Here is a 26,413-nt window from a genome sequence, read left to right as displayed (position 1 = left end):
CTGGGACACCCTCACAGGTAACATCAGCGTGGTTCATGACAGCAACCTGACACACACCCACACACTGACACCCACACCCTGACCCATACCTTCACATTGACACCCACACCCTGACACACACCCTCACATTGACACCCACACCCTGACACACACTCACACACTGACACCCACACCCTGACACACACCCTCACATTGACATCCACACCTTGACACACACTCACACACTGACACACACCCACACACTGACACACACACCCTGACACACACCCTCACATTGACATCCACACCCTGACACACATCCACACACTGACACCCACACCCTGACACACACCCTCACATTGACATCCACACCCTGACACACACCCTCACATTGACATCCACACCTTGACACACACTCACACACTGACACACACCCACACACTGACACACACACCCTGACACACACCCTCACATTGACATCCACACCCTGACACACACCCTCACATTGACATCCACACCTTGACACACACTCACACACTGACACACACCCACACACTGACACACACACCCTGACACACACCCACACCCTGACACACACCCTCACATTGACATCCACACCCTGACACACATCCACACACTGACACCCACACCCTGACACACACCCTCACATTGACATCCACACCCTGACACACACCCTCACATTGACATCCACACCTTGACACACACCCTCACACTGACAGACACCCTCACACTGACACACACCCTCACACTAGCACACACCCACACACTGACATCCACATCCTGACACACACCCACACCCTGACACACATCCACACACTGACAGGCACCCTTACACTGACACACACCCACACACTGACGGACACCCTCACACTGACACACACCCACACACTGACGGACACCCTCACACTGACACACACCTACACACTGACGGACACCCTCACACTGACGGACACCCACACACTGATAGGCACCCACACACTGACATCCACATCCTGACACACACCCACACCCTGACACACACCCACACACTGACGGACACCCTCACACTGACACACACCCACACACTGACGGACACCCTCACACTGACGGACACCCACACACTGATAGGCACCCTCACACTGACACACACCCTCACATTGTTCCAGTCAATGCTAACACCGGAATCTCCCCACAGTGTGTGTCCGGGCTGAAGTGGGGCCTTTGCAGCATTTCATTCCATACGGGGGATGTTGCTGCCACTCAAAACACAGTGCATCTTCTTGGAGACCTCCTATATGGAAAATGGGAACAAGCCTATTGATTGTGACTTCATTCTCAAAGCACTCCCTTGTTGCCTCAGTGATTGAGTCTGGAGGAATACCCCTCCCTCCTGGCATCAAGCACGGTGAGCACAGTGCCCAACAGCAGGGCCCTATTTTACCAATGCATCATGCCCGTTTTAGGACGCGAAAACATGGTAAAGTCGGGAGTGAGGCCATTAACATGATCCGTGCCCGTTTCCGCGCAGATTGCCACTTTACCGAAACCTGGGAATGGCGGGGATTCGATTTGCGCCCAAAACGGGCGCAACGGTGATTTAAATGCATTTGCATGTATTTAAATTGAATTAATGAACTGCCCGCCCAACTTTATCAGCATTTCCCCCTTTAACAACGGGTTTGCCAATCCGGAACCGCGCCATAATGGACCTGCTAAATAAAAGTCTGAATCGGGCGCTCCAGCTTCTGAAGAGCGCGCTCAGTGTTTCCAACGGCTCTCTGACTCAGATCACTGGTGGGGGGGAGGAGGGAGGCGGGTCAGATGTATCTCTGGCCGGGGGGCGGGGGAAGAGGGCCGAACGTTGTCTGGTAGGGAGGGAGGAGGAGGTGGGTCGGATGTTCCTCTGGGGAGGGGGGGGGCAGTGATTGAGGCCAGACCATTCTCTGGGGGGGAGTGAGGCCAGATCATTCTCTGGGGGGGGGGGGGAAGAGGGAGGCAGGTAAGATGTATCTCTGGTGGGGGGTGTGTGGGGGCAGGCCCGATCGCTCACTGATGGGGGGAGGCAGATGGATCTCTGGGGGCGGGGGGGTCAGATGGATCTCTGGTGAGGGGGGATGGGGGGCAGGGGGGTCTGCTGCCACTCTGCGGGCGATCGGTGGGGGGAGGGGGGGCAGGGGTGGTGATCGGTCTGGGTAGCGGGGGGTAGATAAGGGGGACAGTGATGTGTGTGGGTAGTGGGGGATTGGATGAGGGGGACAGTGATGTGTGGGTAGTGGGGTGGTGGATAAGGGGGGCAATGATGTGTGTGGGTAGTGGGGGGGTGGATAAGGGGGACAGTGATGTGTGTGGGTAGCGGGGGGGGTGGATAAGGGGGACAGTGATGTGTGTGGGTAGTGGGGTGGTGGATAAGGGGGACAGTGATGTGTGTGGGTAGTGGGGTGGTGGATAAGGGGGACAGTGATATGTGGGTAGTGGGGTGGTGGATAAGGGGGACAGTGATGTGTGTGGGTAGTGGGGGGGTGGATAAGGGGGACAGTGATGTGTGTGGGTAGTGGGGGAGTGGATAAGGGGGACAGTGATATGTGGGTAGTGGGGTGGTGGATAAGGGGGACAGTGGTGTGTGTGGGTAGTGGAGGGGATAAGGGAAGGGGGACAGTGATGTGTGTGGGTAGTGGGGGGGTGGATAAGGGGGACAGTGATGTGTGTGGGTAGTGGGGTGTGGGTGGATAAGGGGGACAGTGATGTGTGTGGGTAGTGGGGGTGTGGGTGGATAAAGGGGACAGTGATGTCTGTGGGGTCCATCGCTCCCGCTTGTCGCTCCCGGGCCGCTTTCTCCGGTTCGGGAGTGATCTGACACGGGCGCACGTTTTCAAATTTTTTTTCAAACTGCGCATGCGCAGTTCAGAGCTCTGATTGTTTCGGCCGCGCTAAGCCCCGCCCACAGCCCAATGGGACTGGAGATGGCTGAGTGTGTATGGGGGCGCCTGAAAGCAGATTTCGAAGTCGGATCTGCATTATGCCCAGATTCAGCACTTAGAATGAAAATGGTAAAATCGGGCCCGCAGTGTCAGCTACCTGCAGTGACATAGACCAACAAACCCAGAAGAGAGCATCCCCCCAGTACACCACTTCCCCTGTTTCTCGATTCCTCCTGTGTTCCCAGATATCCCCCCCTTTCAATAAGAAATCTCACAACACCAGGTTAAAGTCCAACAGGTTTATTTAGTAGCACAAGCTTTCGGAGTGTTGCTCCTTCTTCCCCCTTTCCCCAGACTCCCCCCTTTCCCCAGATTCTTCTCTTCCCCAGACACCTCCCTTTCTCCTGACTTGCCCCCTTCCCTCAGACTTTCTCCCTTTCTCCGGGCTCCCCTCTCTCCGGACTTGCCCCCTTTCCCTGGACTTTCCCCCTTTCCCCAGACTCCCCTCTCTCTGGCCTTTCCCCAGACCCCCCTTTCCCCAGACTTGCCACCTTTCCCTGGACTCCCCTCTCTCCAGATTTGCCCCCTTTCCCCAGACTTTCCCCCTTTCCCCAGACTCCCCTCTCTCTGGACTTGCCCCCTTTCCCCGGACTCACCTCTCTCCAGATTTGCCCCCTTCCCCCAGCTCCCCTCTCTCTCTCTGTTGACTTAACCCCACTTCCACTGGTCCCTTCATTGCGGATGTTGTGGCACATGATGACATCACTGCCCACATGTGCATGCTGATTACTGGCAAACAAGGAGGCAGGGACATTCCAATCTCCTGGAATGTTTTATTGGTCTCCGGGAGATTGATGCTGATTCCTGGAAACTCCCCACCATTCCAGTAGTGTTGGCTACCCTAATGTGAACATGACCAAGTTCCCCGCTAAGTAGCACACCATTCTGACTTCGAAATATATTGCTATTCCTTCACTGTCACAGAATGAAAATCCTGGAATTCCCTCCCTAACAGCATTGTGGGTGTGCCTACAGCAGCGTTTCAAGAAGGCAGCTCACCACCACCTTCTCAAGGGCAATTAGGGATGGGCAATAAATACCAGTGGCACATACTGAGTGAAAGAAATAATATTAAACATGGTTAAGCATTGCACAGATACAAAAATGGGCAACTTGAACTTTATTGTTAGTCTGTATGAAGCCAACTTGATTGTTTTGATGCTGCTGAGCATTGTGCAAGAAGTGCTCCCCGTACTGTTGGGGCACAAAGAAACACAGCGATTAATATAGAGTGGGCGGGGATAAGTACAAAGTGGGCGGAGCTGAGGACAGAGTGGGCGGGGTAAGGATAGAGTGGGCGGGGATAAGGGCAGAGTGGGCGGGGCTAAGGCCACAGTGGGCGGGGCTAAGGCCAGAGTAGGCGGGGTGAGGACAGAATGGGCGGGGCTGAGGACAGGGTGGGCGGGGCTGAGGACAGGGTGGGCGGGGTTTGTCAGTATCCACCTCACCAGTCCCGGATCAGTCCGGAGTCAGAGGTCTGATGGCTCTCCAGGTTTATGTCGATCTCCTTTCCCAGCCCTGCCGCTCAGTTTATATCTTTATTGAGAAGAACAACATTCCGTTCGAGCTGAAAGAGATACGGCTGATGCTCGGTAAGAAACAGACAGCGGAGATAAGGAGTGAGAAACCACAGAGAGAGAAACAGAGTGTGGGAAACTAGAGAGACCAGAGAGAGTGTGGGAAACAGAGAGAAACAGAGAGAGAGAGAAACAGAGAGTCAGAAACAGAGTGTGGGAAACTAGAGAGAGTGAGAAACAGAGTGGGAAACTAAAGATGTTGTGGAGATGCCGGCGTTGGACTGGGGTAAATACAGTAAGAAGTTTCACAACACCAGGTTAAAGTCCAACAGGTTTATTTGGTAGCAAAAGCCACTAGTTTTCGGAGCCTTAAGCTCCTTCTTCAGGTAAGTGGGAGTTCTGTTCACAAACAGGGCATATAAAGACACAAACTCAATTTACAAAATAATGGTTGGAATGCGAGTCTTTACAGCTAATCAAGTTTTAAAGGTATAGACAATGTGAGTGGAGAGAGTGTTAAGCACAGGTTAAAGAGATGTGTATTGTCTCCAGACAGGACAGTTAGTGAGATTTTGCAAGCCCCGGCAAGTCGTGGGGGTTACAGATAGTGTGACATGAACCCAAGATCCCGGTTGAGGCTGTCCTCATGTGTGCGGAACTTGGCTATCAGTCTCTGCTCAGTGACTCTGCGCTGTCGTGTGTCATGAAGGCCGCCTTGGAGAACGCTTACCCAAAGATCAGAGGCCGAATGCCCGTGACCACTGAAGTGTTCCCCAACAGGAAGAGAACAGTCTTGCTTGGTGATTGTCGAGCGGTGTTCATTCATTCATTGTTGTAGCGTCTGCATGGTCTCCCCAATGTACCATGCCTCGGGACATCCTTTCCTGCAGCATATCAGGTAGACAACGTTGGCCGAGTCGCAAGAGTATGTACCGTGTATCTGCTGGATGGTGTTCTCACGTGAGATGATGGCATCCGTGTCGATGATCCGGCACGTCTTGCAGAGGTTGTTGTGGCAGGGTTGTGTGATGTCGTGGTCACTGTTCTCCTGAAGGCTGGGTAGTTTGCTGTGGACAATGGTCTGTTTGAGGTTGTGCGGTTGTTTAAAGGCAAGAAGTGGGGATGTGGGGGTAGCTATGACATCTTCTCCGGAGCCTTCAACATGTCATTAATGAAGACGAACATTTTGCCAAGGCCATCTCCACACCCCCACTTCTTGCCTTCAAACAACCGCACAACCTCAAACAGACCATTGTCCGCAGCAAACTACCCAGCCTTCAGGAGAACAGTGACCACGACACCACACAACCCTGCCACAGCAACCTCTGCAAGACGTGCCGGATCATCGACACGGATGCCATCATCTCACGTGAGAACACCATCTACCAGGTACACGGTACATACACTTGCAACTCGGCCAACGTTGTCTACCTGATACGCTGCAGGAAAGGATGTCCTGAGGCATGGTACATTGGGGAGACCATGCAGACGCTATGACAACGGATGAATGAACACCGCTCGACAATCACCAGGCAAGAGTGTTCTCTTCCTGTTGGGGAACACTTCAGTGGTCACGAGCATTCGGCCTCTGATCTTCGGGTAAGCGTTCTCCAAGGCGGCCTTCACGACACACGACAACGCAGAGTCGCTGAGCAGAGACTGATAGCCAAGTTCCGCACACATGAGGACGGCCTCAACCGGGATCTTGGGTTCATGTCACACTATCTGTAACCCCCACGACTTGCCTGGGCTTTCAAAATCTCACTAACTGTCCTGTCTGGAGACAATACACTTCTCTTTGACCTGTGTTTAACTCTCTCTCCACTCACATTGTCATTACCTTTAAGATTTGATTAGCTGTAAAGACTCGCATTCCAACCATTATTTTGTAAATTGAGTTTGTGTCTTTATACGCCCTGTTTGTGAACTGAAATCCCACTTACCTGACGAAGGAGCAGCGAGCGCTCTGAAAGCTAGTGGCTTTTGCTAGCAAATAAACCTGTTGGACTTTAACCTGGTGTTGTGAGACTTCTTACTAAACTAAAGAGAAACAGAGAAAGTGAGAAACTAGAGAGAGTGTGGGAAACTAGAGAGAGTGAGACAAACAGAGAGAGAGAAACAGAGAGTGAGAAACAGAGAGAGTGTGGGAACCTAGTGAGAAACTAGAGAGAAAGTCAGAAAGCAGAGAGGGAAACTAGAGATTAAAAAAAACATAAACAAAGTGAAAACAGAGAGAGAAAGCGGAGAGCGAGTGGGAACGCAGAGAGAAGGAGATGGAGTTTTCCACAGGCACTGTTGTTGTTTTTCTGATTAATATCTCCCTATAGGAGAGCAATACTCGGAGGAATTTCAGAAAGTAAACATACTGAAGAAGGTACCTGCGATTAAGGATGGGGACTTTACCTTGGCAGAGAGGTAAGCTATGCACTGGCACTGGGAGCTTCATCAGTAACATGTGAAGGCAGGCTGATAGCTAGGATACACTGGCAGGAGACATGGGAATGGGGATTAACTCTGTTCATGGGATTTGGACATTGCTGGCTGCCTCAGCACTTGTTGCCCAAGAGTCAACCACATTGCTGTGGCTCTTGGTAAGGAGGAAGATTTCTTTCCCTAAAGGACATTAGTGAACCAGATGGGTTTTTATGACAATTGAGAATTATTTCAAGATCATCGTTAGACTTTTAATTCCCCAGATTTTTATTGAATTCAAATTTCACCATCTGCTGTGGTGGGATTTGAATCCCAGGTCCCCAGACCACCCCAGAGAAGCAAATTGCTGACAATACCATTGCACACTGCCTCGCAGTCCTGTTGTCTGCTTTGATATGGATGTCGAGTAACAATTACTGATCAATTGAACAAGCATTGCCTTTCCTAAACCACACTGACTCAACAAGAACCAGAGTTTCCTCAGGGTATCTACAGCACTTACCATAACCACAAGATGTCCCAATGCTCTTCACAGCCACACAGGTGTTTTTGAGTGTAATCACTGTCCTAATGTGAAAAGCCAATTTGCTCTATTCAACCCCACTTCAAATAGCTCTGAAACCCTCTCATTTACCTGAAAGAGCAGGTGCATCTACACTTTAATATCACATTTTAAAGGCAACAGCTCCAACAGTGCAGCATTCCCTCAGTACTGACCCTCTGACAGTTCAGCACGCCCTCAGTACTGACCTTCTGACAGTGCGGCACGCCCTTGGTATTCACCCTCTGGCCGTGTGGCACTCCCTCAGTACTGACCTTCTGACAGTGCAGCACTCCCTCACTATTCTGGAGAATCAGTTTGGATTTTTGCCCATGTCTCTGGTGGTGCTTGAACTCTCAACGTGATGATACTAATGGAGGAAAATGAAAAGTTCAGCTTGAGGCCCTTACATTTTACTGGATAAAGCTACTCAATCCGCCCAGCTCGGTGTCAAATCCACTCCAGTTCAATGGTGAAATACTTTGCTTAGAACAGGTAATAGAAAAATGGTGGACACAATGAATGGGGTCCAATATTGCCTGTTTGCCAATGATCTGTCGCTGTTTCTGATTTTGGGAAATCAGCCAGGCTGCTTGCCCCAGATGCCATTCAATCAACAAGTTCTGAAGGTACCTGTCTGGTCTGGAGGGGAGAGATGGGGAGGCGGGAGGCTGAGGCTGTTGTCAGGCTTGATACATTTCCCAGTGAAACGTCCCAATTCCATTAACTGTGCTGAAAATGGCCATTCAGGCTGCTCAGCAAGACATCAGGAGAAGTGGGAAGTAAATTGGGAAGAGAGGGAGTGCATGGATGTGAACGTTGAGAGGCAATGGCCTGGATTTTATGGTTAGTGGTTCATGATCAGTGCCTGCCGTTCATTACACTTTCACTCACCCACAAATTCTGAAAGGGATTTGACATTGGAATTTATCATGGATTGTGAGTCATTTCAATGCAGTCTCATCCACCGGAGAATGGGGACTGTGTGTCATCTCTTTAATCAACAGATTAAAGGATGCTAATTGAGCAGCGCAGAGTGTATACCAGGAACTTTCAGTTAGAATATTGAATTCAATGTCAAATCCAGTCCAGAAAGTGAAATAAAAAGAGGGAATGAGAAATAAAACAGATAAAAAGTTTAAAACATGTATTCTTCCAAATCGTCGATAATAATTACAAGCTGAAGGAATAACGCTGCTGGTTTAAAATATAGTTTTTCAGTGCCAGAGAGGTTATTTGTCTATAATTAAGACTGTCACACTGTTAAAAGCTGCTTACACTTGGGTGGACACCTTTTCGGATGCATTTAGTTGGTTAATTGCTTTTAGAAATGATATGTTTTTCTTTATTCTTTCATGGGACATGGGCATCACAAAGAGCAAAGATTTATTGCCCATCCCTATTTGCATTTGAAATGAACTTTTCAGAGGGCATTAAGAGACAGCCACATTGCTGTGGCTCTGGAGTCACATGTGGGTCAGACCAAGTAAGGATGGCAGATTTCCTTCCCTAAAGGACATTAGTGAACCAGATGGGTTTCTAACAACAATCAAGAATAGTTTCCTGGTCACCATTACTGAGACAAGCATTGTATTACAGATTTACTAATTGAATTTAAATCCCAGCAGCTGCCATGGTGAGATTTGAACCCGAGTCCCCAGAGCATTAACCTGAGCTTCTGGATTACTAGTTCAGTGACATAATGCAATTTCAGATATCTTTGTTTTGTAGTTGCATGCCATAGGGGGGAAGAATTATAGATGTTCATGAATAAGATAAAAGGCTTGTAAAGCAACATTGTTCTTGTTACAACACAGATTCTAGGCTGACAGGATCAGAATCTGAGTGGGTGGAACAGGGTGTAGATGGAAGTAAAAATTAAAGCAAAATACTCTGGTGCTGGAATTGGAAAAAATAACAGAAAATGCTGAAAAATCTCAGCAGGTCTGACAGCATCTGTGGAGAGAGAATAGAGCCAACATTTAGGGCCTGATTTTGCCATTGCAGGCGCGAAAATGTAGTAAAGTTGGGCGTGAGGCCATTAATGCAATCCGCGCCCGCGCATATGGCCACTTGACCGAGGCCCGGGAATGGCCGCGATCCAATTCGCGCCCGAAACGGGAGCAACGGCGATTTAAATGTATTTGCATGCATTTAATTTGAATTAATGAACTGCCCGCCCAACTTTATCAGCATTTCCCCCTTTACCACCGCGTTCGCCAATCCGGAACCGCGTCGTAATGGACCTGCTAAATAAAAGTCTGAATCGGGCGCTCCAGCTGCTGAAGAGCGAGTTCAGAGCTTCCAATGGCTCTCTGACTCAGATCAGTGGTGGGGGGGAGGGGGAGACAGGCCAGATCATTCTCTGGGGGGTGGGGGGGAGTGAGGTCACATCGTTCTCTGGTCTGTGAGGGGGGGAGGAGGGAGTCGGGTAAGATATATCTCTGGTGGGGGAGGGGAGGCTCAATCACTCACTGGTGGTGGGGAGGCCAGATGGATCTGGGGAGGGGGGGGGGGCAGGGGGGGGTGAGGGGGGGTGGGCGGGAGAGGGGGGCGGGAGAGGGGGGAGGTGGGTAAGATGTATCTCGAGGGGGGGAGATGAATCTCTGGTGGGGGGGCAGGGGCAGGGGGTGTCCGCTGCCACTCTGCGGACAATCGGTGGGGGGGAAGGGGGCAGGGGGTTGCGATCGGTCTGGGTAGAGAGGGGGTGGGTGGATAAGGGGGACAGTGATGTGTGTGGGGGCCATCGCTCCCGCTTTTCGCTCCCAGGCCGCTTTCTCCTCTTTTTGCGGCCTGGGAGCGATCTGACACGGGTGCGCTTTTTCAAATTTTTTTCTAACTGCGCATGTGCCATTCAGAACTCCGATCATTCCGGGCGCGCTAAGCCCCGCCTGCAGCACGAATGGGACCCGTGATTTTTTTATCAGGCTGAGTGCGTTTGGGGGAGCCTGAAAGCAGATTTCCAAGTCGGACCTGAATTGCGCCCAGATTCAGCACTTAGAATGAAAATGGTAAAATCGGGCCCAAGGAGTCTGAATAACCTTTCGTCAGAGCTTCTGTAGATGGAAGCAAATTGTTTAAAGCAAAGGCCAAAGATACAAGATTCAATGTTAGAGATTTCGGACAGAGGGACCTTGGGTTAATAGCTAGACTGATTCTGACAGGGAGGGAGAGTCTGACGGGGAGGGACTGAGAGTGATGCTAATCAAGGATGACTCTAACTCACTCTTTCACAGTGTGGCCATTCTGAAATACCTGGCGTGTAAATACCAGACTCCTGACCACTGGTACCCGGCTGACCTACAGAAACGGGCTCGAGTGGATGAATACCTGTCCTGGCAGCACGCTACATTAGGACCTCAAGCTGGGAATATCTTCAAAATGAAGGTGAAACATTTTCAGCAACTTTTCATAATAGACAAAGCACAGACTATACTTAATCAGATCCTGCATGCAAAACCGAAAATAAAAGCATCTACCAGGGGATGTGTTTTGGCGAATGGGCAGCTCTTGCTGAACAATCCTGAGTACGCTAATAGCTACACTGACATCTAATTTAAGAAAATCAGCCAAGTGCATTACATAGTTCATTTATGCATTCTAGAAGCAATGTGTCCTTATGCAGGGACCTGCTTATTGCCAAAGGAAATGTTTAGCCTTGCATCTTTTTTGAATTACCTGAGAGCATGGGAAACCTATAGTTTCCCACTACTTTCTCCATGGCAACATCTCAGCCAATCAGAATCAACTTGCCAACCAATCAGCACCCACTTTCTCCTGTAGTATAAATTGCTGTGATTGTGTGAAATTTGACATTCTTCTCTCTGTCCTGATGAGTGCAAGATGAAAAGCTTCCACAACATGTCTTTCTCATTTCAGCAATATTCACATTCTGTATGACATAGAACATAGAACAGTACAGCACAGAACAGGCCCTTCAGCCCACTATGTTGTGCCGAGCTTTATCTGAAACCAAGATCAAGCTATCCCACTCCCTATCATCCTGGTGTGCTCCATGTGCCTATCCAATAACCGCTTAAATGTTCCTAAAGTGTCTGACTCCACTATCACTGCAGGCAGTCCATTCCACACCCCAACCACTCTCTGCGTAAAGAACCTACCTCTGATATCCTTCCTGTATCTCCCACCACGAACCCTATAGTTATGCCCCCTTGTAATAGCTCCATCCACCCGAGGAAATAGTCTTTGAACGTTCACTCTATCTATCCCCTTCATCATTTTATAAACCTCTATTAAGTCTCCCCTCAGCCTCCTCCGCTCCAGAGAGAACAGCCCTAGCTCCCTCAACCTTTCCTCATAAGACCTACCCTCCAAACCAGGCAGCATCCTGGTAAATCTCCTCTGCACTCTTTCCAGCGCTTCCACATCCTTCTTATAGTGAGCTGACCAGAACTGCACACAATATTCCAAATGTGGTCTCACCCAAGGTCCTGTACAGTTGCAGCATAACCCCAAGGCTCTTAAACACAAACCCCCTGTTAATAAAAGCTAACACACTATAGGCCTTCTTCATAGCTCTATCCACTTGAGTGGCAACCTTTAGAGATCTGTGGATATGAACCCCAAGATCTCTCTGTTCCTCCACAGTCTTCAGAACCCTACCTTTGACCCTGTAATCCACATTTAAATTAGTCCTACCAAAATGAATCGCCTCACATTTATCAGGGTTAAACTCCATTTGCCATTTTTCAGCCCAGCTTTGCATCCTATCTATGTCTCTTTGCAGCCTACAACAGCCCTTCACCTCATCCACTACTCCACCAAGCTTGGTGTCATCAGCAAATTTACTGATCCACCCTTCAGCCCCCTCCTCTAAGTCATTAATAAAAATCACAAAGAGCAGAGGACCAAGCACTGATCCCTGCGGCACTCCGCTAGCAACCTGCCTCCAATCCGAAAATTTTCCATCGACCACCACCCTCTGTCTTCGATCAGACAGCCAGTTACCTATCCAATCGGCCAACTTTCCCTCTATCCCACACCTCCTCACTCTCATCATAAGCCGAACATGGGGGACCTTATCAAACGCCTTACTAAAATCCATGTATATGACATCAACTGCCCTACCTTCATCAACACACTTAGTTACCTCTTCAAAAAATTCTATCAAATTTGTGAGGCACGACTTGCCCTTCACGAATCCGTGCTGACTATCCTGGATTAATCCGCATCTTTCTAAATGGTCGTAAATCCCATCTCTAAGGACCTTTTCCATCAATTTACCAACCACCGAAGTAAGACTAACCGGTCTATAATTACCAGGGTCATTTCTATTCCCTTTCTTAAACAGAGGAACAACATTCGCCATTCTCCAGTCCTCTGGCACCATCCCCGTGGACAGCGAGGACCCAAAGATCAAAGCCAAAGGCTCTGCAATCTCATCCCTTGCCTCCCAAAGAATCCTAGGATACATTTCATCAGGCCCAGGGGACTTATCGACCTTCAGTTTATTCAAAACTGCCAAGACATCCTCCCTCCGAACATCTATTTCCTCCAGCCTATTAGCCTGTAACACCTTCTCTTCCTCAAAAACATGGCCCCTCTCCTTGGTGAACACTGAAGAAAAGTATTCATTCATCGCCTCTCCTGTCTCTACTGACTCCATACACAAGTTCCCACTACTGTCCTTGACCGGCCCTAACCTCACCCTGGTCATTCTTTTATTCCTCACATAAGAGTAAAAAGCCTTGGGGTTTTCCTTGATCCGACCCACCAAGGACTTCTCGTGTCCCCTCCTAGCTCTCCTAAGCCCCTTTTTCAGCTCATTCCTTGCTAACTTGTAACCCTCAATCGAGCCATCTGAACATCTGACAAAACACTTATCCTCCTCTCTCAGGATAAATATTCTCCATGGTTTGTGTGTGAATGCAGCCCTGCAGATTCATCTCTCATGGTTACTTCTGTCAAATCTCTGCAAGAGTCAGTGTTTGATGAGAGTTGACCAATCGCTCTGAGACTGGTTCTCATTGGAAGCTGCTCCAATTATTTGGCCCTATTGGCTCTATCAGGGCTGATGTTATACACCATGTGCCCTTTACGAAGGCCCCACATGGCACTGGAGTCACAAAGGTCAGAGAATTTGGGCCTTCCCTTTCAGGCCTGACCCACTTGATCGCTCTGATCCAGTAATGGTGCCTGCGCAGTGCCCACTTCAGGGGGATTTGGCCTCCTCTGATGGTTCGTACAATGGCTGAGCAATTTTGGACAACATTCTCACTGATAGATGATGCCCCACACGACCAACTTAGTTGATAGTACTCTCACCTCTGGGTCAGAAAGTCATGGGTTCAAGTCCAACCCCAGGATTCTGTGCACAAAGTCTAGGTTGACACCAGGCTACACTGTCACTGATGCCACCTTTCATTAAACTGAGAAGGAGCAACAGCACAGTGAGAATGACCAGATAATTTGCTTTGGTGACAGCAATTTGAGGGACAAGAGAGGCCCAGGACGCAGGGGAGAATTCCCCCATACTGCAGGTAGTGCCCTCAAATCTGATCCTTCCACTTGAGATTTTAGACAGGGCCTAGGTTTAACATCTCAGAGGTGGAACCTTTGACAGTGCTGCACTCCCTCAGGGAGACACAGGGGTGTTGGTGTAGATAATGAGCTCAAGACTCTGGGTGGGATTTGAACTCCGAGACAAAGGTGTTACTTGTTGTGACTCAACTGACATTAAGTTTAATGCTTATTTATTGGTGTCTCAAGTAGGTTTACATTAACACTGCAATGAAGTTACTGTGAAAATCCCCTAGTCTCCACACTCTGGTGCCTGTTCGGTACATTGAGGGAGAATTTAGCACGGCCAATTCACCTAAACAGCACGTCTTTCAGACTGTAGGAGTAAACCGGAGCACCCGGAGGAAACCCATGCAGACACGGGGAGAATGTGCAGACTCCACACAGTCACTCAAGCCAGGAATTGAACCTGGGTCCCTCACGCTGTGAGGCAGCAGTGCTAACCACTATGTCACCATGCCACCCTAATTAAAACATTGAAACCAGTGCTTGGAATCTCCTTCAGGCACCACATCTTAAGAGGATGTTGGTAACCATGGATGGGTGCATTATTATGGTTGGCAAAGTAGTGCAGTAGCTTGTCGTTGCAAACTCTTCCACTCAATAACAGGCACATTAGAAAGATTTACAGGCTGATTATTAACCTGTTTGGCCACATTGCAAACACACCCTCCTCAGCTAGCAAGTCCTGAAGTGGGACTTGAAGCGGCAGCTTCTTGTTTGGAGGTAGAGACATTACCTACTGCGCCACACCAGTCTTTGGAACAAATATGGGGAAACTGAATAGAGGCGGCATTTCTGTTTTATTTCTGGGAGAAGTGAAAGGTTTGGGGCAGAAGATGTGGAAGACAGTGATTTTAAATCAACTAAAACTTCCCCACAAGAGCAATAATGTGGATTTGGGAACAGAAACTAAACCGAACCAGGACTCGGACAACAAGAATTTGCATTTATCTAGCGCCCTTAATGGAAAGTCCAAAGAGGCCTCACGGGAGGTTTATCAGTCTGAACAGAAGGAGATGTGAGGGCAGATAAACCCCTTGGTCACAGAGGCAGAGGGAGATAGAAAGGCAGGAAGCTTTAGAAAGGGAATTCCAAAACATAGGGCCAAGTTAGCTGCAGCAACAGCCAGCAAGAAGGGCACTTTGGAAATCGGGCCCAGAATTCGAGATATGGCAGGATTTTGAAAGATTGTCAGAGATTACAGAGAGGGAGGGGTTTGCCTGTGGACTGAGCTGGCAATATTAAACAAGGAGAGTTGAGCAAGACGGCTTTTGGATAGCAGGCTGTAGGTGAAAAAAAACAATCCCTCAGGATGGGAAGGAGAGGCATGAGTCAGCATTAGTCTCATGGGGCAGTTTCCTCATAGTTCCACCTCTCTACCCTTCTCTCTCTCCAGCTCCTGTTTCTGAACCGGTTGTTGGAAATTTGAATTGGCGCTTGCCTGCACTGGTTCTCTCCCTGCCTTGTCCCAAAGGAAAGCAAACATCTGAGTTCCATTGGGACTGTGTGTGCAAATTCACCCAGATCAAAATCAAGAACTCAGAACTAATCCCCTTGTTTTGCTTTCTGTTGTTGCTGTTTCATAGAAATCATAGAAATCATAGAAACCCTACAGTACAGAAAGAGGCCATTCGGCCCATCGAGTCTGCACCGACCACAATCCCACCCAGGCCCTACCCCCATATCCCTACATATTTACCCGCTAATTCCTCTAACCTACACATCTCAGAACACTAAGGGGCAATTTTAGCATGGCCAATCAACCTAACCCGCACATCTTTGGACAGGGGAAAGGAGCAAACAGTTTCCCAGGGGAAAGGAGCAAACACACAGCTCTGAATCCACCCTCGCATTGTTTCCTGTCAGAGCTTTGCAGTGATAATAGTGTAACCGTGTTGTAATCCGTCTAAACACACAATGTACTCACCGCCCCCCAACCCCCTCTCCCAGCACCCTGCCCCACCCCCCTCTCCCAGCACTCTGCCCCACCCCCCTCCCCCCGGCACACTCAGCCCGATGCACCCCATGATTGGCCCTCCTCTGCCTGTGGCACCCCCCCCCCCCCTCCCCCCTCCCCTTGCCGGCTGCGCTTGGTCCTGTGACTGTGTCTTGCTGTAGTTTCTGTGTTGTGGTCCCTGTGTCCATGTCCTGCACTGGGAATAAACAACCTTGTAAGAAGTTTAACAACACCAGGTTAAAGTCCAACAGGTTTATTTGGTAGCAAAAGCCACACAAGCTTTCGGAGCTCCAAGCCCCTTCTTCAGGTGAACTTGCAGGAGTTTCAGGAGAACTTGCTAGATAAATGCAGGAGTCCTGGTTCGGTTTAGTTTCTGTTCCCAAATCCACATTAATGCTCTTGTGGGGAAGTTTTAGTTGATTTAAAATCACTGTCTTCCACATTTTCTGCCCCGAACCTTTCACTTCTCCCAGAAATAAAACAGAAATGCCGCCTCTATTCAGTTTCCTCATATTTGTTCCAAAGACTGGGAGGTGGTGTGGCGCAGTAGGCAATGTCTCTACGTCCGAACAAGAAGCTGCCGCTTCAAGTCCCGCTTCAGGACTTGCTAGCTGAGGAGGGTGTGTTTGCAATGTGGCCAAACAGGTTAATAATCAGTCTGTAAATCTTTCTACACTCACCTGAAGAAGGGGCTTGGAGCTCCGAAAGCTTGCGTGGCTTTTGCTACCAAATAAACCTGTTGGACTTTAACCTGGTGTTGTTAAACTTCTTACTGTGTTTACCCCAGTCCAACGCCGGCATCTCCACATCAATAAACAACCTTGCCACTGTGCAAGGAGAAGCTACAAAAGGAGTTATAAAGGGGATAGCAGCTCCAGTGGCAGTCTCATGGTTGAAAGTTTGCTCATTTTAAGGCTTGTGCTGTTCACAGTATTCAGGATGTGGAGATGCCGGCGTTGGACTGGGGTAAACACAGTAAGAAGTTTAACAACACCAGGTTAAAGTCCAACAGGTTTATTTGGTCGCAAAAGCCACACAAGCTTTCGGAGTTCTAAGCCCCTTCTTCAGGTGAGTGGGAATTCTGTTCACAAACAGAGCATATAAAGACACAAACTCAATTTACATGAATAATGGTTGGAATGCGAATACTTACAACTAATCAAGTCTTTAAGAAACAAAACAATGTGAGTGGAGAGAGCATCAAGACAGGCTAAAAAGATGTGTATTGTCTCCAGACAAGACAGCTGCTCACATTGTTTTGTTTCTTAAAGACTTGATTAGTTGTAAGTATTCACATTCCAACCATTATTCATGTAAATTGAGTCTGTGTCTTTATATGCTCTGTTTGTGAACAGAATTCCCACTCACCTGAAGAAGGGGCTTGCAGCTCCGAAAGCTTGTGTGGCTTTTGCTACCAAATAAACCTGTTGGACTTTAACCTGGTGTTGTTAAACTTCTTACACAGTATTCAGAGCAGCTTGCATCAAATGAATCGTCGCCAAACTGATTCACTGAGTTGGCCTGGCCCCGCTGCGCTATTCGAGCAGCACAGCGGACCGGGAGACAACAGCGGCGCGCCTTTCGCGAGGTTCACGACCAGCATCTGGCCAATTACCAGTCTCCCAGATGCTTTATTTTAGCGCAATCAGCGACGTGTCGGAAATCAGGGCATGGAAATTGATATTTCCATATGATTAGCGGGCCTGGAACAGCATCTTCCCCCACCCCCGGCCGGGAGTGGTTCCCACCAGCGGGGTTTACAACTGCTCCCCACAAACGGGTAACAGATGTGTTCACCCTGCTGGTGGGGACAGAGGCCATTGAGGCCTCTCCAGGAGGTCAGGGCAAGGAGGGGTGACCCTTGGGCAGTGCCAGCCTGGCACCTAGCACTGCCCAAGGGGCAAACTGGCACTGCCCACCAGGCACCTTGGCACTGCTCACTGGGCATCGGGCAAGGGGATGGGGCCAGAGGACGCAGGGCATACTGAGGGGGTGATCGGTGGTGGGGGGGATCCACTGCCACTCTGCAAGTGTGATCGGTGGGGGGTGGAGGGAGGAGGCAATCGGGGCTGGCTTGTGGAGGGGGGGGGGGGAGATTGGGGCTGGCCTGGTGTGGTGTCTGGGGGGGAGATTGGGGCTGGCCTGGTGTGGTGTCTGGGGGGGAGATTGGGGCTGACCCAGTGGAGGTCCGGTAGGCCAGCAATTGGTGAGGGGGCATCAGGAAGGCCAGTGATCGGGGGGGTTGCGGGAAAGGCTAGCGATTGGGAGGCCGGCGATTTGGGGGGAATGGGGGGGGGGGGAATGCCCAATGCACTGATCTCCCCATTGACAGACTGGCACACGCGCAGTGGCTCACTCAGCACTGTGCTGCCAGCCTCTCGGGTGGGAATAGGCCCCGCCTCCTACTTACCAGAGGGAATCCCGCTGAGGCACTCTGCATTGCACAGTGCCGGAGATTCATTCAGGTAGGTACGCCCAGAAAACTGGGGGGAAATACTCCCGTTTTCTTGCCATTGGGAACTTAGTTTCATTTTGGGAGAATCCGAGCCACTGTCTCTGATTCTGGGACCTGGTTACTGATGCTGTGTGGCTCTTATGTCTGCAGACAATACTCCCAATCATTACTGGAGAACCAGTCCCTGAAGATAAAATGAAAGAGGCTCAGGATGAACTGAGCCAAGTACTTGCGCGTTTTCAGGAGAAGTTCCTTCAGGATAAGCCCTACATTGTTGGAACAGAGATCTCTCTCGCAGACCTGGTTGCGATTGTTGCGTTGATGCAGGTAAGTGTTGATGACAGGTATCACTGCAAAGGAGAAAGCTTTATAGCTGTGTGTGTGAATACTAGCCCTTCACCTGATGCTGTCTGCTTTAACTATGGATCCTTTTGTAGTCTATATTGATCCAAACCCTTGTTCCAGTCTCTGCTTCAGTGACACTGCCCCCCCCCCCCCCGCACCGTGTGGTGAAGCAGCAGTGTAGTAAGAGAGGAAGAGGGCTCGTGTGAACACACTGCTTTCGGCTTCACACCCTTCATTCTTTCAGTGAAAACTCTGTCTGCCTTGCTTGGGCGGCACGGTGGTGAGCACTGGTGCCTCACAGTGCCAGGGACCCGAGTTCAATCCCAGCTTCGGGTCACTGTCTGTATGGAGTTTGCACATTCTCCCTGTGTTTCCTCCGAGTGCTCTGACTTCCTGCCTCAGTGGGCCATGCTATGTGGCCTGGGTGGGATTGTTGTCAGTGCAGGCTCGATGGACCGAATGGCCTCCTTCTGCACTATAGAGATTCTATGACTCTACGCCTTGTTTCCCAATTCGTGGAAACAATGTGTCCCTGTTACCCTCATGAACTTGCCTTTTTTGAAATTTGCTGTCAGGTTCTCCCCTGACATCCTCTGTTGCAGTAAAAAAAAATCAATTTTGCAAAGCTCTTTGTATGAATGACATTTCTGTCCAGCGTTTATCTACAAGAGCTGCTCAGAGGCTGGGAATCCTGCAGTGAGTAACTCACTTCCTGACTCCCTCAACGCCTATCCACCATCTACAATGCATTGGTCAGGATGGAATACTCTCCACTTGCCTGGGTGAGCGCAGCTCCAACAACACTCAAGAAGCTCAACATCATCCAAGACAAAGCAGGCCACTTGATTGGCACCACATCCACCATCTTAAACATTCACTTCCTCCACACCAGTGCACAGTGGCAGTGTGCACCATCTACAAGATGCACTGCAGCAACACACTAGGGCTCCTCAGGCAGCATCTTCCAAACCCATGACCTCTATCATCTAGAAAGACAAAGGCAACAAAGATATTGAAACACCACCACCTGCAAGTTCCCCACCAAGCCACTCATCACCCTGGCTTGGAAATATATTACTGTTCCTTCACTGTCACTGGGTCAAACACCTGAACTCCCTCCCTAACAGCACTGTGGGTGTACCTACACCATATGAGCTGCAACGGTTCAAGAAATCAGCTCACCACCACCTGCTGAAGGACAATTAGGAATGGGCAATAAATGCTGGTCCAGCCAGTGACACCCACATCCTGTGAATGAATATAAAAATCTTACCCAGTGTGCACCAGTGCATGTTTACTTTATAAATATTTCCAACTTGGTGAGCTCTACAGTCAGGTACAATGGGAAGCAACAGCATCATCTGCAATTTCCCCTCGTGACATACACAATCCGGACTTGGAGCTGTATCACTGTTCCTTCATCATTGCTGGGACAAAGCCCTGGAACTCCCACCATTCTGGGAGCACTATTACTTCCTCTTAATGCAGAGGTTCAAGAAGAAAGTCCACAAACTTCAAAGTAAATTGTGTTGGATAATTAATGTGCTCTTACCAGCGTTCCCCACATTCTAATTATGTTTTAATTGACTCTAACATCCTTCTTAATCAGAACAGTTCTTGTTTGATTCCGGCATCTGTAGATTCCCTTTATACCTCAAAAGGTTGATGCCTAGTTTACTCAATCTCTCCTCATTGAATAGTTCCCTCAACCCAAAAACCAGTCTAATGAACATTTTTTGTATTCCCTCTAGGGCAAGTTTGTTCTTCCAAAACTGTGCCCAGTACTCCAGCTGTGACTTCACCAATGCCCTTTATTATTGTAATAAGACTTCTTTCTGGCTTTAGTTTCCTTGTATATGAATCACAGAAAGTTAACAGACTGGTTCAGTGAGCAATTAGGAATGTTAATTTTTGCTACAAAAGAATTGCAATATTAAAAAATCTGATTACAATGAGGAGAGATTGAGTAGACTAGGTCCTGATTCCCTGTAGGTTTTAGAGGAACGAGCAGTGATCCAATTAACTGGAATAAAATTCTTAAGAAGCTTGACAGGATAGATGTTCAGAAAATGCTTCTCCTGGTTGGGGAATGAATGGGACTGAATTTTTGTGTTGGAAGTGTGGAAAGCAAGTTGGGCCTTTCCTGATTTCCAAACTGCAAACCCGACTCATGACTGACTTTTCCTGCGAGTTCTGTTTCTTCACATAAGGTTCAGCTTTGCAGTTAGTGTTTGTAAGCTGTGACAGAGTGTGGGAGGAGGGCAGTATTGAAGGCGGGTTAGAAGGTCGGCCTCGGTTCTCAGAGGTAGCAACTCATGTCCCAACATCATGTAAAGGTTCCCTGACCCTCACCCCTCACACAGCCACCCATCTACCACCATGCCCTCTCCATGTCCTCTCAGATTCCATGACCCCTCCATGCCCATTCATATCCCTATGTCATCCTGTGCCTCCTCAGGTCTTGCATGCCCCTTCCATACACCTCCACATGTATCCTCCAAAACCACCACATAGATCCACTATGTACAGTCCTCGGGCATGTAATAACAATGGGATTTCTTTTAAAACTGAGTGTATAATAAAAATCTCATTCAAAAATCTTGTAATTGATACTATAAAGTAAAATATCAGTGCTCTATTGAAAAAAATCCCTTAAATGGTCATTAAGTCATGTAAACAGCCATGTACTCAGAAACCACATCAAAGGCAGAAAATGTTGTTACAACCTTGTTAAAGTGTCGATCATTCCTCTGAGTAGTTGTGTTAATGGATCCGTTGAGCTCAGGCCAATCCAGATTGTGAAACACAGCCAAGCATTCATAATAGCCACAGCTATCAGAACAAACAACTACAGCTATAAGACCCTGAAATTAAAAAAACCAGATGTTATATTTCTAGTTCAAATTAATTAATGTCAATCAGTGAAGGGGAGAAGGTGTTTAGATTGTTTTGACAATGGGATTTTTTTTTCAAAACCAGATCTGTTTGTACATTAAAATCACAGAACTAAACATGGCAGGAGGGTTTTGCAACACATTTTTCTACATTTTAAAATGTAGAAAATATAGTTATTTTATCAGTAGAAATGTTAGTGTAATATATATCAACGCTGAAGCAATTATAGTTAAAGTAAGGGTTAACCTTTGCAGAAGACAGTCCTACGATGAATCATTGCATTAAAAACTCGTCTACATGACAAAACAGTATCTAATAGTGCCATCTGAAAGTGTTACAAACTATTCCACTTATGTCAGAATGTTGTCGACTCCAGAGCAGGCTTGCTTTAGAGGTTACCAGCTCTCCCAGGAGGTGCACAATTGTTTTGGTTATCTGAAATCCACACCAGCATGCGATAACTGTGCGGAGGAACAAACACAATTTTCCTGTGCTGCTCACAGTGGGAACCCCCAGCCTTGGAATAGGAGTGTGTACATTTTGCACCCAGGGCCCATTCAGCCGAAAAATGGCAAATGGAGTTTAACCCTGATAAATGTGAGGTGATTCATTTTGGTAGGACTAATTTAAATGTGGATTACAGGGTCAAAGGTAGGGTTCTGAAGACTGTGGAGGAACAGAGAGATCTTGGGGTCCATATCCACAGTTCTCTAAAGGTTGCCACTCAAGTGGATAGAGCTGTGAAGAAGGCCTATAGTGTGTTAGCTTTTATTAACAGGGGGTTGGAGTTTAAGAGCCGTGGGGTTATGCTGCAACTGTACAGGACCTTGGTGAGACCACATTTGGAATATTGTGTGCAGTTCTGGTCACCTCACTATAAGAAGGATGTGGAAGCGCTGGAAAGAGTGCAGAGGAGATTTACCAGGATGCTGCCTGGTTTGGAGGGTAGGTCTTATGAGGAAAGGTTGAGGGAGCTAGGGCTGTTCTCTCTGGAGCGGAGGAGGCTGAGGGGAGACTTAATAGAGGTTTATAAAATGATGAAGGGGATAGATAGAGTGAACGTTCAAAGACTATTTCCTCGGGTGGATGGAGCTATTACAAGGGGGCATAACTATATCGTTCATGGTGGGAGATATAGGAAGGATATCAGAGGTAGGTTCTTTACGCAGAGAGTGGTTGGGATGTGGAATGGACTGCCTGCAGTGATAGTGGAGTCAGACACTTTAGGAACATTTAAGCGGTTATTGGATAGGCACATGGAGCACACCAGGATGATAGGGAGTGGGATAGCTTGATCTTGGTTTCAGATAAAGCTCGGCACAACATCGTGGGCCGAAGGGCCTGTTCTGTCCTGTACTGTTTTATGTTCTATGTTCTATGAAAGGCCACATGAAAATGGCGTGGTGTTGGGAAGGCACAGGCAAATATCTTCAGCGTTTTGCAAGATGATTCTTGTCTCAATGAGGAGATGAAACACTCCCTCTTAGTCTCAGAGTAAGGGATCGGCCATTTAAGACTGAGATAAGGAGAAACTTCCACACTGAGGAGATGATGAATCTCTAATTCCCTCCCCAGAGAGTTGTGGATGTTCAGTCATTGAGTGTATCAAGACAGAGGTCGATACATTTTTGGATAATAAGGGAGTTAAGGAATTTGGGGATTTTGTTGTGTGTGCAGTTGAAGTGGACGATCAGCCAAGATCATATTAAATGGCAGAGTGGGTTTGAGGGATCAAATGGCTGACTCCAGCCCCTATTTCTTATTGTGCAGCTGATATTATGAGCTTCCCACATGCTGCAAAATCTGTATTGACATCTCAATATGACCCCTACAATCACACACCCCTCCCCACAACCCCCCCAACACCTACAGTCACCCCCCCACCATCCCTCAGCTAACACCCAGACCCACATCCCCCAGCCAATACTGAGACCCATATCCACCATCCCACACCCACCCCACATGCCCCTCCCCACAACCACATTCACAACCAACCCCACACCTACCACCACCACCCCACACCCATATCCCAAACAAAGCTCACCCCCCAGTTCTGACCTCCAGAGAGACAGAAAACCACACAGAGCAGAGTACTCCCCTCCACCATTTGTCATTTATTTATAATTTATATTAATGATTTGGATGAGAATATAGGGGGCATGGTTAGTAAGTTTGCAGATGACACCTAGATTGGTGGCATGGTGGACAGTGAGGAAGGTTATCTCCAATTGCAGCGGGATCTTGATCAATTGGGCCAGTGGGCTGACGAATGGCAGATGGAGTTTAATTTAGACAAATGCAAGGTGATGTATTTTGGTAGATTGAACCAGGGCAGGACTTACTCAGTTAATGGTAGGGCGTTGGGGAGAGTTACAGAACAAAGAGATCTAGGGGTACATGTTCATAGCTCCTTGAAAGTGGAGTCACAGGTGGACAGAGTGGTGAAGAAGGCATTCGGCATGCTTGGTTTCATCGGTCAGAACATTGAATACAGGAGTTATGACGTCTTGTTAAAATTGTACAAGACATTGGTAAGGCCACACTTGAAATACTGTGTGCAATTCTGGTCATCCTATTATAGAAAGGATATTATTAAACTAGAAAGAGTGCAGAAAAGATTTACTAGGATGCTACCGGGACTTGATGGATTGGGTTATAAGGAGAGGCTGAATAGACTGGGACTTTTTTCTCTGGAGCGTAGGAGGCTGAGGGGTGACCTTATAGAGGTCTATAAAATAATGAGGGGAATAGACAAGTTAGATAGTCAATATCTTTTCCCAAAGGTAGGGGAATCTAAAACTAGAGGGCATAGGTTTAAGGTGAGAGGGGAGAGATACAAAAGTGTCCAGAGGGGCAATTTTTCACACAGAGGGTGGTGAGTGTCTGGAACAAGCTGCCAGAGGTAGTAGTAGAGACGGGTACAATTTTATCTTTTAAAAAGCATTTAGATAGTTACATGGGTATGATGGGTATAGAGGGATATGGGCCAAATGCGGGCAATTGGGATTAGTTTAGGGGTTTTAAAAAAAAGGGCAGCATGGACAAGTTGGGCCGAAGGGCCTGTTCCCATGCTGTAAACTTCTATGACTCTATGACCCCAAATCTGCCTTACTGGTTTGGGTGAGTCAGTTGGAGCACTGATAGGTGATCTATAACAGACCTGGGACCCACCTGCTGGGGATGGATGGATGGATGGATGGAGGATGGTGTATAGAATCAGCCTGTGGTTGATTTTGCTGTTCCATTCGCATGGTGCAGGAGGTGTCACCTGAAGTTGGAGAGTCTGCACAAAGTGGATATTAGACAAGGGGAAGATTGGACTCAACTCAGCTTACATGGTCGAATAGCTCACCAACAATTGGGACTTTGGCTCACACTAGGAGAGGTTGGGAAATGGGAAGGGCATTTCATGTGTTATTCCGTATAAAACCGTAGATGTTACAAGCGGGTCTTCGGGCCTGAGGCAGAACCTGATTTAACAATATTCACCGGGTACCAACTGTGCAAGTGGGCAGAATGGGTACCGAACTGGAAACCTGATGGAACATAGCACTTCTGGCACTGGATGGGTGGGTGAGGCTGTGACCCAAATGAACACTGATATTGCTCTGTTTGTTTCTGATGTTTTTCTCTCTCTCTCCTGCTCCCTGATCTCTGCCCCATGTTAACCAACTCTGTTTCCCTCCCTCCCCCCGACCCCCACTAACTGCAGCCTTTAGGTGTGGGATATGACCCACTGGAAGGTTCGGCCACACTCACTGCCTGGCGTGAGCGAGTGAAGACAGCAATTGGCAGAGAGTTATTCGACAGGACCCATGAACAAATCTTCAAGACCCAGGAGACATTGAAATCACTGACCCAGAACCAGCCTGAGGCATTGGCAGCTTTAAAAGCCAACTTCAAGAAAAATTACAAATAAAATGATGGAGTGTAATAAAGTCACAATTCACAACCAGACTGTGTGGTGAATCTGGCAAAACTACCAATTCCATATAGGCCTTTTCATCATATTGTTCCATATAGACTTCATCATATAGTTCCATATAGATCTACTGTCATATAGTTCCATATAGACTTGTTGATCATGTTGATCCACATGGACCTATTCATCATATAGTTCCATATGGACCTGCTTATCACACAGCCCATCTTGGGGCTATCAATAATCCCAATATCCAGTGGGAAAATAACAGTGTAAAGGATAAGGAGCAAGAAGAATTCTTGAAATGTGTGCAAATAAACTTCCTTGATCAGTGTCTTTCCTGCCCAAATCATAAAATTATACAGTGCAGAAGAGGCCCTTCGGCCCATTGAGTCTGCACCAAAACACGGGAAACACCTGACCTCCCACCCATTGAGGAAGGAAGCAGTATTAGACCTGGTTCTTGTGAATGAAATGGGGCAAATGGTACAAGATTCAGTAGTGGCGGGTGGGGGGAGTGATCACAATGTCATCAGGATTCCTGTACAATTCCCTAAGTTGCTTTCTCACTCTCCTCCTGCCACCCCTGACCTGTCTACAATTTTATGGGCAGGGGATGAGTGCAGATAAGGCCTAAGACCGCCCACCTGCACTTGCCCCAATTGAGGGCATTAGGAGGTTGGATCCTCAATGATGAGGCCGGCAGGAGGAGTCAGGGGTCATTGGGGGGTGGAGGGACCCAGCAGGCCGCCCCGCATGGGGATGCCTTTAACTTCTCCAATCTACCTCCATAACTGAAGTTCCTCATCCCTGGAACCATTCTGGCGAATCTTTTCTGCACTCTCTCT

The 26,413-nt window shown here is 48.2% G+C and overlaps 1 protein-coding gene across 1 annotated transcript; it reads left to right on the top strand.

Annotated features, from left to right (window-relative positions):
* The first annotated feature begins 4,387 nt into the window (after nucleotides 1-4,387).
* LOC144502638 (glutathione S-transferase theta-1-like) lies at nucleotides 4,388-25,627 on the top strand. The gene is made up of 5 exons (XM_078226798.1): nucleotides 4,388-4,549; nucleotides 6,802-6,889; nucleotides 10,685-10,835; nucleotides 18,554-18,730; nucleotides 25,356-25,627. Exons 1-5 carry the CDS (start codon nucleotides 4,438-4,440, stop codon nucleotides 25,560-25,562), a joined length of 735 nt encoding a protein of 244 aa, XP_078082924.1. The 5' UTR covers nucleotides 4,388-4,437; the 3' UTR covers nucleotides 25,563-25,627.
* Nucleotides 25,628-26,413: the final 786 nt, after the last annotated feature.

This window comes from Mustelus asterias, chromosome 13 (assembly GCF_964213995.1).
Source record: "Mustelus asterias chromosome 13, sMusAst1.hap1.1, whole genome shotgun sequence".
Lineage (NCBI taxonomy): Eukaryota > Metazoa > Chordata > Chondrichthyes > Carcharhiniformes > Triakidae > Mustelus > Mustelus asterias.
This window is presented reverse-complemented; position numbering and strand designations above follow the sequence as displayed.